This window comes from Anas acuta, chromosome 24 (assembly GCF_963932015.1).
Source record: "Anas acuta chromosome 24, bAnaAcu1.1, whole genome shotgun sequence".
NCBI classification, from domain to species: Eukaryota; Metazoa; Chordata; class Aves; order Anseriformes; family Anatidae; genus Anas; species Anas acuta.
Genome location: NC_089002.1, coordinates 7,252,239 through 7,265,113, shown reverse-complemented (window position 1 = coordinate 7,265,113; position 12,875 = coordinate 7,252,239). Strand labels below are relative to the sequence as shown.

At 48.1% G+C, this 12,875-nt stretch overlaps 1 protein-coding gene across 2 annotated transcripts in view; it reads left to right on the top strand.

Moving 5' to 3' along the window:
* The first annotated feature begins 113 nt into the window (after window positions 1–113).
* The window catches only part of PTPN22 (protein tyrosine phosphatase non-receptor type 22), a 20,662-nt gene continuing 7,900 nt past the window's right edge, over window positions 114–12,875 (top strand). For both annotated transcript variants that reach the window (XR_011089750.1, XM_068659754.1), the window contains exons 1-12: window positions 114–1,717; window positions 5,604–5,712; window positions 6,532–6,608; window positions 7,503–7,598; window positions 8,005–8,043; window positions 8,520–8,591; window positions 8,679–8,738; window positions 9,150–9,292; window positions 9,769–9,835; window positions 10,718–10,795; window positions 11,372–11,464; window positions 12,725–12,801. Coding sequence is in view for 1 of the 2 variants with exons in the window: in XM_068659754.1 (XP_068515855.1) it covers window positions 1,571–1,717; window positions 5,604–5,712; window positions 6,532–6,608; window positions 7,503–7,598; window positions 8,005–8,043; window positions 8,520–8,591; window positions 8,679–8,738; window positions 9,150–9,292; window positions 9,769–9,835; window positions 10,718–10,795; window positions 11,372–11,464; window positions 12,725–12,801 (1,058 nt within the window). In the remaining variant the exon portion in view is untranslated. The remainder of the gene's footprint in view (window positions 1,718–5,603; window positions 5,713–6,531; window positions 6,609–7,502; window positions 7,599–8,004; window positions 8,044–8,519; window positions 8,592–8,678; window positions 8,739–9,149; window positions 9,293–9,768; window positions 9,836–10,717; window positions 10,796–11,371; window positions 11,465–12,724; window positions 12,802–12,875) is intronic.

Sequence of the window (12,875 nt, the reverse complement as noted above, 5' to 3'; positions counted from 1 at the left end):
TCATAAAAGTGGGCTTCACTCTTATTCAAAGGTTAAAGGCTTAATGCTGCGATACTAATTTCAGGCTCATCAGGTAATATTTGCTTTAGAACGTTTCCATAAACAGATCTAATTACTGATTATAACTAAACTTGGTACAGCTAGTCTGAAGTTTCTCTACAAAATGTGAGATATTGAAAAGATTAAGGTTGTGATAACTTTTTTTTTTTTTTTGAGGTGGTTGTTTTCAATTTATTTTCATTTCATTTAGTTTTCCCCACCTATGCAAGTAGAGAAAATGGATGGCCTCAGAGAAGTTTGTATCTACTTCCCACTTCAAAATCATTTCCAATTTGTCCTGTAGGGTTTTTTTAGAGTACCAGTAAGTATCACTGACAGTAGGTGAGGTGAATTAGCAATTGTAATTTAGCAGTTTCCCAGGTAACACTTTGTATCTTGTGCTGCTGAAGCACCATTGCATTTCTGAACATGCCGGAGCTCTTTGTGTTGGAGTTGCTGTCGGTACCGGAGCTGGGCTGCCGCTACGCCCTGTGCACAGGCAGGAGCAGCACCAGGAGGTGCTGGAGCCAGCTGCTCTTTTTAAGTAACTTTCCTCTTCCTTCGTTGCCTGTTTCTGTATCTATTTTTCCTCAATAGGGAGAAAAATACTCAATCTAGTTGCTCGGTATCCAATGCTTGTTCTTCCCATGAAAGGGGCACAAATCTCAGCGCTGGACTCTGAACCAGCACATGGAATGCTTTTCACCAAGTGTGCCGAAGATAAGTGATGGGGGTGCCTGAAGCAGGTTTTCCACCTGAATCTGTCCATTTTGCTTCCTGGTTCCTGATCTCTTTGCTCTGCATACCTGACAGTTATTGTCTGAATCCAGGTGACAAGAGGGAATGGTGTAAGCATGTTCCAGCACCGTTGGGCTTCATGGAGCAAGCAAGCAGTGGTTCACTTCTGGCTGCTAATGCAAAAGGACCAGAAAGATGAATTTGATGCTATTTTTCTTATGCCAAATTTAGGCAGTTTTACAAAGTCTGATGTTTTACTCACACAGCTGTAAAGCAGTTTTATTTAAAGCTTTTGTAAAAATGATTAGATGATCCTGGATTGATATTCTGCAGCTGAGCCGATCCCAGGAAAGCAGGCTACAGCCTGGGCATGAGGAAAACTGTCCATTTGCACCAACGCAGGACGAGGAAGGCTTGTGACCTGGAGCATGCTACACCTTGGACAAGTATCTTGGCGAAGATGATCTGATCCCGTTGGCTGCTCGTGAGACTCCAGGGGATTCTCAGCCTGAGGGGTCGGGTGTCAGGGTACCGGGCACCAGTCTCTGACTTCCAACCCTCTCTGACACGCGGTGTGCACAGAGGCTCTGACTCCAGGGCTCAGCTTCTCCATGAGGCACACGTGGAACGTGTGTGGTTTTAAAAGGAGGTGCTAAGGCCCAGGGCTGTGTGTTTTGTTTTGTTATTTGGCCACGATATCTGTTACGTACTAATTTCCTTTAAGACTTGTGATGAAGTCAGTAAACCACAGCCTGCAGCGAGAGCGCTCCGGGCTGGTGCTTTCCGCTATGACATGCACTTGACATGTCCGTTCCCGGGTTCGGCAGGCCAGTCTCGCTCTGCCTCTTGCAACATGGACCAAAGGGAAATTCTGCTGCAAAATCTCGAAAGGACCCAAAGCAAGAAGCTCGACCAAGAAGCATTTGTAGAGGAGTTTTTGGTAAGTTTGCTTAAGGCACAGTTCTGTGTTTCAATTGATTTTAAAGGGAACTGCTCGGTTGCCTCTCCCCAAACAGGGACATAATTTGCATGTGATTATTAGATTTTCTATAAATTTTGCAGCAGAAAGAGATGCAGGAGCTAACTAGAGTGAAAATAAAAAGGCATAAAGATAGAAGAGTGATTTAATGGTTTGCATTCAAAGTAAAACTTTTTTTTTTTTTTTAAATAATTAACCAAGTGCTTCCTGTTTTCTCCTTAGCGAATACATTTGTTAAGATATGGTTTCACTTTGCCCTGGTACTAAACGGGGGCATAGTAAGGAATACAGAGACAGAGCTGCTTGCTGCCTCTTCTGCCATTGCCACAGGTCACATCTGTGAGGTGTGTGTTCCTGTTGGGAATCTCGATGTGCTGCCTGAGATATTTTGTTTCTCTTATTTGACTAGAAACCACCCATCCGACCCCTATGCCACCCTGCAGAGTAAGGAACAGGTGTCCAGATAAATAACGTGAGGGCCTGAGGTGGTTCTGAGTCCCGTGGACATCTGGCACCTTGGCCAAGGCATGAGGGAGGCAGTGACCTGAGCAGCTGCATTGGCTGCTTCTGCAGCCTCCAGCGCTGTGCCGGGTTGTGTGGAAGGGCTCCAGCAGCCACTTGGAAGGAGTGCCCGTGCTCCTCTGTCTGTCGGTGCTCCTGGCTCTTCCAGGAGATAAATTTCTTCTTTCTGAAAGGCAAAACTAGCAAAAATTGCTGATGGCTCCCACCTTCCCCAGTGTTCTGCAGTGTCTGGTGGGGGTCTGTGCAGTGCCCCAATCCGTAAAGCCTCTGCCAACTTTCGATTTGTTTAGGTGGCAGAGGTGAAGCTTAGATGGCAATTCACAGCCTCCCAGAAAGACCTGATAGCTGGTGACAGCTGCTGATGTATTAGCTGGAGGAAGGCTGTTCTAGCAGCCTCTCTGGGCTGCTCTGAGAGGCAAAGGCATTGATCAGCTTCCGAATACACAGGGAAAGGTAAATCTGGTGCAACTGTAATATCTGAGATGTCTCAAACACCAGAATGAGCACTGCCACCCAGCCACCCCACCAGACAGGGGCTGCATCACGCAGCGAGCCCAGGGGAAGGCGGGGGTTACTCAGCAGTCCCCATGAGATCCAGCCCTGCTCTGCCACCCCAGTGAAGATTTGCACTTCAAACGCTTGGGAAAAGCTTAGCACTCGACTTCCAGGTGTCTGGGTCAGAGGGAAGTGATTAATCTGAGCCTGCAGTAACAGTCTGTTGTTCCATGGAACAAAGTGCTGTCACAAGCTGCTGAATTTCCCCCTTAGTGGTGCTGGGGCTGTTCTGTGCCATGTGAGGCAGCAGGGGTGGTGAGCCTGGGTCCACGTGCTAGTTCCAGCAGCCAAGTGTACAGCTAATTTTCTGACAAGAACAACTTGTAGAAGTGGTCAGGGCAACGTTTCCTCTAGGCCTGGGAAGAAATCTTCCCCAAACGGCCTGAGCTACAGGCTGCTTTTGGAAGTGCAAATGACTTAACAGACAACTGAGACGGCTCACGTTCCCAGGCTTGGTCAAAATGCTCAATGTTATTTCTCCACCCTACTGTTTCCTCTCTCATTGTGTGAACAAGAACATGCACATGCAAACTGTGGTGGTGTTACTGTAAATGACAGAGTTTTTTTTTGTTTGAGTCTCCTTTTTCTGTTCATGCGGTCTCACAGCCAGAGTTTGATCCACGCTGCTCTCACTTGCTTTGTCATATATAGTCATTTCCCAATCATTTTTATATCAGTTTATGCAGGGGCAGGACTAAGGAGATTCAGAGCTGTAGCTATGAGAGGACTGGCCCCAGTGCTGAGTGATTCCAGCTCCTTCCATTTGAAGCCTGCCCCTGAAGATGGGGTGGCACTTGAATGAGGAGAGGGAGGATGCAAACAAACACCTGAGGAACCAGCAGGTTGCAGGGATGTGCAGTCTGCAAAAAGCATCCTGCTGCTTGCCAGCTCCCACACCTTCTGCCGCACAGTACATGCCCCGTGTTCTTGATTAATAAAGACTGGACATGTGGACTGTCCAAGGCCTCCTGTGCCTTCTTCCTTACTCATTCTGACCCTTTAAAAACTCCAGTTTAAGACTAAAAACCAGTGACTGGCTTAGAACTGAACCTATATTTCTGTGCACAGAAATACTGTGGAAATGAGATGTGTGTTGCTGTTTATACCTCTCGTCTGTGGTATCGCGCAGGGGCAGCATGGCTTGATCAAACAAGCAGAGCCATGCAGCCCTTCATCGCCTGACACGGCCTTACGGCAAATATCATTGTTCTGCAGCTTCATGCACGTGGGCACTGCCACGTGTCACATCCTGGCGGTCGCTCATCCAGAGCAGGCAAGGAGCTCTGCAACTCTCCCACAGCTGCTTACTGTGTCTGGCATTAAGGACAGGGGACAGGATCCCCAAAACAGGGTGGGAGCTTTTGGGAGAACTGGAATACAAGCATGTGTGAGCCCCAGTGCAAAGGTTGCTGGCAGGCTGACCCCTGAGGCGGTGTATGCTGAGCACCCAAAAATCAGTGCCCTGAACTCCCACCACTCCTCATGTGCTGCCGTGTTAGAGCTCATTGCCTCCAACACCCTGAGACGGTGCTGCCTGCGCCATCAGCAGGGCACGGCCATCTCCACAGCACCAATCCATTTGACCACTGAGCTATTTTGGCTCAGCAACCCTGAGACCAGCGTGTTTTTCCTCTGCTGTCTGGGCACAGCAGCTGAACCACTGTTTCCACTTCCTGTTAAAATTCACGTGGGTGACCACGAAATACGTGCAAGGCACAAGACGTTCCATCACCTTGCAGCTCAGGTGTGCCAATGGTCCCTTTCCTCTGCTTCTCACCCCTGTAGAGCTTTCTTTTGTAAAGGCATGGGGTGCTGAGGGTTTTCCTTCGTTAGCCCAGTTTTCTGGACTGCAACAACAACGTCTGAGAGAAGGTCTGTAGTGGCGTGGCTCCAGGGTGGTGGAAAGTGAGAGACTTGCCCTCTGGAGTGTCTGACCACAGAGACACTAATTAAAGAAATGGCCTTTTGTTTTAAATCAAAACCACCCCCTGTTGGTGAGAAAAGTGGCCAGGTAGACAATAAATTATGAAAGAAAGAATACAGCAGGAATGGTGCTTTCAAAGCCAATGGTTGTTCACAGTGTTTGTTACTTGGGGCTGATGTCAATGAAATAAAATTCTATACTTTACAAGGAAAAATATGCCTGAACACTCCAGGAGTGCAGCAGCTTTACCCTGGAAATGAAAGAGACTAGAGATTGTATTTCTGTGGGCCTCTCCTAGGACGACTCCTCCTTTCTTTCTCATCAGCATATATATTACTGTGCTCTGATTTCTCGTGCCCCTTTTATTGGAGCATTCCTGTTTGCAGCCACAGATAGGAGCATCTTTAGTAAAGTGGCAAAGATCAATTAATTTATCTGTCCCTTCTGATGTCATTTATTAGAGGTAGTTTAATATTGTTAATCCTCTTATCTGTGTGCCATTTATACTGAGAAAGATTCCCGTGTCTCACCTGCTGCTGAGCGTGATGCTTTATGTGCTATATAAATGCATCATCCCACTTCAGAAGCCTACATGCCTGAGCCTCTTGTGGGCACTGCCTCAGCACACACTTTCCATTCTTCAGAAGTCTGTGCTGAAGCGCTTCGGTGGCTTCTGTCTCTATTCTTGCTCTGAGTACCCTGAGAAAAGCCACTCAGGAAAGAATTAATGGTGCAGATCTTACTTTGTGGTGGTGAGCCTGACCCCTAGAGACCTTCACACATGCTCTCTAGTAGCGTGTTGTATGTAGCACATCTGCTGTAACTTGTTCCATTCTTCTATCACAGAAGCTGAAAAGGCAGTCAACAAAATACAGATCGGATAAAATCTACCCTACAGCAGCATCTGAGCACCCAGAGAACATCAAGAAGAACAGATACAAAGACATCTTACCCTGTAGGTTGGAAATGGCAAATGTTGCTATTCAGCCTTTCTTTTTTTTTTGCTAGCTTGACTTTGCCCTCTTCCTCCAGTATCTGCCCGCATGGCTGCTTGCTTGTGAACATGTCACTGGCTGTCTCCTGGCCTTGATTTCAGCTGCTCAGATTTAAGGCTTTGTTTCTGACTGTTCCAAAGCATGCTCTGGAAGACTTTGGCATGTATTTCCTAGAGAATGAAGAATGTCAATTCAGTAGGAAACACATCCTCTACTGATAATCCTTGCAAGCTTTCTGGGCAGCATTGCAACCAAGACCTTGCAGAGGATGGCTTTGGACAAGGACAATTCCATGGCGTACAAAGCAGGCCAGAGGCAGGAACTGCTGTGGTTTGTCATTGCTTGGTGCTGGAAGCGCCAAAGCAAATTCTGTCCTGGAGTCAGAGCAGACTGTCCCTTCCATCCATTCTAGCTTGAAAAGAAACCTATCCCCACAGATCTCAGTAAGACCACGTGCAGGGCAATTCTGGGTTTGGCTTGCTCCATATTAAAGGACAGTCTTGCCCCGTGGTATTGGCAGCAGCTGCAGCTCTTGCCAGCTCTGAAAGAGAGCGTGCTGCTGTGCTGCACGCATGCAGGCAGTGGCAGCTCTGCGCAGGGCTTTTGCCAGTGCTGGAGGAGGCTCTGGCTGCTTGCACAGCCGCTGGTCGGCTCTGGAGAAGAGCTCTCTGATGCGTGTGCTCCCCCAAGGCACCTCATGCTGCAGCCAGAGGGGCCCAACTGCCAAGAGGGACTAACACTAACTGTTGCTGCTGCTTCTCCTGCTTTTGTGCCTGCAGTTGACCACAGCAGAGTGGAGCTGTCCCTGATCACATCAGATGCAGATTCTCATTACATCAATGCCAACTTCATCAAGGTATTGCTTCCTTCATTGTCTTTTGCAGTGCAATGGTGTTTGCAGCAGCTGCTAGAGCTGCCTGGTTGACTTGTGCCAGGAGGAGCAGGCCCTGTGCCTGTGGCAGTTTCTGTGCTGGGCATGAGGACAGCTGAGCTACAGAAGCCGCCCGCCGTCAGCAAGCCCCTCAGAACCCCTCTTGCAGTACAGAGGCACCAGCCGGCAGGGCAGGGGTCACGCGTGTGCCGGGACTGGGGGTGGAACAATTTGTGGCTTGCAGCCCCCGCTTCCTGCCTCTGCTGGGCGATGGTGCAAAATTGCCCGTGGCCAGAGCCTGAAACCAGCAGGCGGGCAGGAAGCCCTGCACGGCAGCACCGCTGAGACGCGCTGCAGCGGCGAGCAGCAGGGCAGGTCACTGCGGGCTCAGCCGCCCTTCAGGAGCTCCATGGAGCTGGGACTCGCTGCGCCCAGAGCCCTTCTCTGGTAGATGGAAGGTTTCCTTCGCTGTCCACTGCTGTGAGGGCTCTGCGCAGCGTGTCTGCAGGTGGACAGACCTTCACAGGGGATCACAGTTCTCTCGTTGGCCAGCGGCCACAGGAGCGCGAGGCTGCGCTCTGCCGTCGGGCAGTACCTGTGGGCTCTCCCAAACGCACTGCGAGGCACGGGGGGCCCTGGGAGCAGATCTCGCCCCAAGCCCAGTTCCCTGGCCTTGGCTTTGCCTTTGAGAAGTTTTCACACCTTGGTTTCTAGTTACTAAATTTAATTCAGGTGCCTAAAATTTGACTACATAAAAGCCCTCCTAAGTCCTTATTGGGCTCATTGGGTAGAAGTAGTATTCAGAAAGAGGGATGATTTTTATTTCCTTTGGGGAACTATGCAAAAATGACTACATATCTGATCTGAATGCTGTTTTAGGGCGTCTATGGGCCAAGAGCATACATTGCAACCCAGGGTCCTCTCTCCACTACTGTCATTGACTTCTGGAGGATGATCTGGGAGTATGAAGTCCTGGTAAGGTGCAGATTTGTACATCTTGTTGTTGCTTGTTTTGTTCTAGTAAATAAAAGCTGTCTGTAAAACCAGCTAGGACTCCGTTGTGGCTAAAGAGTCAGCGGTAGTATCTGGGTGGTACTCAGATTTCTGTGTGACCTGCATCCTTCCTGTGAGCCTTTCCCTCACACACGCTGAGACCGCTGCTTGTGACTCTCTGCTTTTGGGCTCCAAGGGGGAAGGTCCTCGCAGCTGGGCCGTGGGTGATGTCCTGGGCTTGATTTGCATAATTCTGTGGGACTCTGGGGAAGACAGTCCAAGTCACTTCCTCATTGCTGATAAGTATCCCGAAATGACCTGTTTGATTTTTCTTCCTGGATAAAAATCTTGCCTCCAGGCTTTTCTAGTGAACCTTGTTTTTTTGCAGATCGTGATCATGGCTTGTATGGAGTTTGAAATGGGAAAGGTGAGTAACATAGCAGAGATCGCCCTGCTATGACAGTGACAGGACAGGGCAGAGAGATGCATATTTTTATAAAATCTCGTTAGGGACAGTGAGTTTCCATTTGATACAGACTGTTTCTTGAGTCTCCTGCAGCAAATTCTTAAGCCATTTCTGGTAGTGGAACTTGCCTCTTTGGCAGGGGAGAACAAGCCAGACACAAACACCCCAGCACCCATCCCATCCCGTCCCCCCTTGCCATAAAGCCCAGTGCAAAGCTGCACCCAGAGACGTGGTGCTGGCAGCCGGGAATGAGCACAGGTCAGCTGTGGGTGAGAGCATCATGGCCCCAGCCCTGTCCCGATGGCTCGAGGGAAGGGGAGGGCAGAGACTGGTCAGCAGCAAGAGCCGGGCCTCCTGGCATGAGATTTTCTGGGCAAAGACAGGAGGTGCTGCAGGCAGGCAGCAGGAAATAACCCGACATCTGCTTCTTGCAACAGAAAAAATGTGAGCGGTACTGGGCAGACCTGGGTGAGTCCTCCCTGCAGTGTGGGCCCTTCTCCATTGCCTGTGTGAGTATAGCTGCCATTAGCACCTCATCACGTGCACTGGAAACTTGTCATCTGCAGAAAGCATGACCCTAATTTATTGTTCGGCAGGAAGCTGAAGAAAAGAAAAATGAATACGTGATCAGGACTCTAAAAGTGACCCTGAATGAAGTAAGTAGGAAAGGCAGAGGAAGGAAAAGAATCTTGGTTAGGTTTGTTATATCAATATTAAAATATGGTGCATTTTGGAGAAAATTTTACACTCCTCAGAATGCTATTTTGGATTCAGAAGCAGCTGAAGGAATTAAGAAAGTAAAAAAAATAATTAAAGTTCAGTTTCTGAAGCTGTTTATTAGTTGTGGCTAATTAGATTCTGGGTAAGCGAGGTTAACTGGTAATATCAAGCACATCATAAAGTGGCCAGGTGTCCTTTGCAGCATGAACAGCCACAAAGCGCAGCGCTAACCTGCAGCCTTTGCCTGCCAGCACAGCAGGAATTAGAGATGGCTGTGGCACATCAGCTTGTACTTGCTGCTCTGACAGTTAATTCGGTCTCCTGTCAGCACTTTTCTCCTCTTGCAGGAAACCCGCACCGTCCACCAATTCCACTATCAAAACTGGCCAGACCATGATGTTCCCTCTTCCATCAACCCCATTCTGGAGCTCATCTGTGAGGTTCGCTGCTACCAGCCAGACGACAGCATTCCCATCTGCATCCACTGCAGGTAGGCGGGCGCTCCCGGCTCCTCCCTGCCTTCCTGCTTGCTGAGCGCCCATGGGGGTGGGTGGCACAGCCCGTGCAGGACTGGAGTCTCCATCCTCTCCTAGGAAGTCCTAAGGACAAACGTGTCCTCTGAGCCACTGGTATGGCTGGAGAGCAGGAGAGGAGACAGGTGACAGCAGGCCAGTGATAGCAGCTACAGCTGAGACCAAGAACACTGTGCACTCCTGGGCACCACAGCGGGAGGATGTGGGAGGCCGAGGAGTTGTGCCCTCTAGCCTGCAGCAGAGCTGTTGTCAGGTGGAAGTTTATGTGCAGCCAGGTGGAGCTGCCACCAGGAGCGGGAGGGCCGTTGTGTGAGCCTGCACTGTCCAAGGTGTGGGATGCAAGGCTGTGGGTTTTTTGAAATATTCTTGCTGGAGAATGCAGTGTGCCCACTGCTACCCTCTACTAGCAACCCTGCTGTGACTCTCATTGCAGTGCTGGCTGTGGGAGAACAGGAGTCATCTGTGCAATCGACTACACCCAGAAGCTGCTGAAGGACGGAGTAGGTGTCAGTCCCACCACGCATGCTCAAACGGCGCGTGTGTAGCACAGTGCGATTCCCTGACTCTCTCCCTCGCCTTCTTCCTCCCCTTCCTCCCAGCTCTACCTCTCTTTGACTGCACGCAGGTGTATTTCAGATAATAACTGTGAATGAAAACTCCCTGTAGCCCAACTGGCCAAACTGCTGATACCGTAACTGCTGAACTGACAGCCTGTTCGTGTTGCTCCTCTGCTCAGGCTCTGCACCACCCGTGCACTGCCTGCTGTTGGTGCTGCACCCCCTCCCTCTGCATCCCGGTGTAAATAGCCCTGATGCAGCCTGGGCTGTGCAAACAGGCTGAAGACCTCCCTGCTCTCTCTCCTCCCTGTCTTGGTCTTAAGATCACTGGGCTAACCCTGGTGCTGGCCTTCAGTCTTCAATACAAGTTTACTGCCTATATTTGTCTCTCCACACTGTAGTATCAGAAATCCAGGGTTTTCAAGTTAACACCTTGCTTTATTCTGACTCTTCATTAAAAATGTATGTTTGTATGCTTTAACAGTAAGTAATCCCTGGCCTTGTGCCAGATTGCTGAGATTCTGCAAAGTGGTTATTTCCTTTATCACAGTAATCCTGAATCCCCTGATCCATCAAATCAGTATCTTGTCCTTCATGATATTCCAAGCTGTTACCAATGTTATAAAAAATGGTATTTTCTTGGAGTGCAAGGCAGGAGGGAGGAGGCAAGAAAGTTCATAAAGGTGGCTTGATAAGCAGGTCCTTTGTTAAAGACTCTTGCAGTAGCAGGTCTGAATCTGGGACACTCTTCTAAACCGCACCACAACGTGGAAGCTCCTTGGAATAACCTGCCTTTAATTTTTCATCTCTTCCATTTGTTGCAAGATTGTTCCAGTGAACTTCAGTATTTTTAGTCTGATCCAGGAGATGCGCACACAAAGGCCTTCAATAGTGCAGACCAAGGTACGCTCAGGAAATTTTAACAACTGGCATTGTTAATATTTCTGTTAATACTTCCTAACGTTCGGTACTGTTAACTCAGTACTGAAACCTCAACAGTTCCTCAGGCGGGCTTGCAGTAAGGAAGAAAAAAATGGTTGCACTGCTGGGAACTAGGCGTGTAGATGTTCTGTAAGGTCCCTTTTCTGAGCAGAAGAATCATTTTGCAGAAATTAATTTCTGACTATTTCCTTGTAGACAGCTGGAATAGCTTAGTGCTTGCAGACTCATTTATTGAATGCTCATGCTGTGAAACAAGTGTCTATCCAGGAAATAAAGCAAGAACTCCGCTCGGCTGAGACAGAATGAAGAGGAAGCTTAGAGCAGAACAGTGTTGTTTGTGTAGCTGACAACAAAACAAATACTTCAGTCTCAACCCTTTGGAAACTACAGCTTCTACTTCTGATAACTTGTCCTACCAACAGACCACAAAGTCGCAGCTTCTATAAGGGGGCTGATGTTTGATTTGCGTAATAGATGGCCATTTACAAGCAGTGTGAGTGCTGGCTCTCATGCCTGTTTTATTTCTCCGTGATGCAGGAGCAGTACAAGCTGGTTTATGATGCTGTTATTGAACTCTTCAAAAGGCAGATTAAAGCACTTGATGCCCAGGAAGATTCTGCTGCTTCACAGGTAAAGGTCACCAGGATAAACATACTGCCTCTTGCAGGCTCAGGCACACCAGCTCTAACCTAGATTCCTACTGCAGAGGTTTCCTCTGTAGACCTGGAATGAATCACCTTTTTGCCCTATTTATTCATAATTGCATTGTAACAGAAGCCTCCAATTTGTGGAGGTGCTTGTGTGGCCCTAAGTATCTTTCCTGCTATTTCATTTATACAAATGCATTAATTCATTTCTATATACTCTGCAAGGAAGTGTATTAAAGTTACAGAGACAGGGCCCCAGCCCGAACTGAGACTCTTTTCAAGTTAACCATGAGAATCCATCTGTTTCCTTGATCGCACAACACTTACCACAAGAGTTGGCCTCAAGTGAGAGCTAAACTTTCTTCTGTCTCAAAACCATCATTAATGTAATGAGTGAATAGAATATTTTCAACCTTCTCCAGCAGTGGCTGATTTTCACGTGGATGTGCTCATGAAACTTGATTTCACGGAGTGCTTGCAAGCAACAGAGTGAGATAATTAGCATCACAGACTGTCTGTGGGGGAGAGTGGGCTAAAACATCTTGTAAAAACCCATGCCAAAGTCTTTCAAATCTCACACACCTTTGAGGAAGAACAACATGTTCCTGGTATACAGTTACATTAACAGGAACACTTGAAACATCCACAGTTGTGGATCCTGCAATGGGACTCTGCCTCAGTTTTGCCATAGTACTCGCTAGAGATCAGTGAGAAAATAGCTGGAAATGCCTTCTGTGTGTGTTGTGGATAGTTTGTAAGCAAAGGAGATGCAAGACTAGAATGACACAAAATGCAGAAAACGGTTCAAATCCGGATGTGGTTTTGTAGCTCCTGGCCAACCCCTTGCTAAACCTCACTGCCCTTTGAAAGCACCTCGCAGAGCATGGGGGATGGTCGTGCGCCAAAGTGTCACAAATGAAACCAGTGACTGCACAGCCATGCTGAATGTCTGAGCGGGGTCCTGAAGTCAGAGCTCTCTTAGGCTGTTTTGCAGGTGTTTGGCACAGCTGGACTCTCATTTGGCCCTTAGTAATCTTATTTCAGAAAGGTGTGAACAGAAAGAGCAGGACCTATCCTCAGTCTTCAGCTCCAAACTGGTGTTTTCAAGTTGGTGTTTGTCATTCCCAAACTCCATTAATAATTAAAAGTAATTGGCAGGAATTCCATCTCCTGAAATAGCATGTTTGTGTTCTTTGCATTCTTCTTCCTTACTCTGTTGTTTACTGACCTTTTCTTTCACTAGATTCAAACCAGGCATCCCGTACCAAAACCACTTCTGCCTTCAGTTGAAGATATTTATACTCTGAGTTTACTAACCTGGTAAGGTCACAGCACAAGTATCCCGTGGGCTAGTATTTTCAATCACCCATGTTATTTCAGGAATACATGAAATG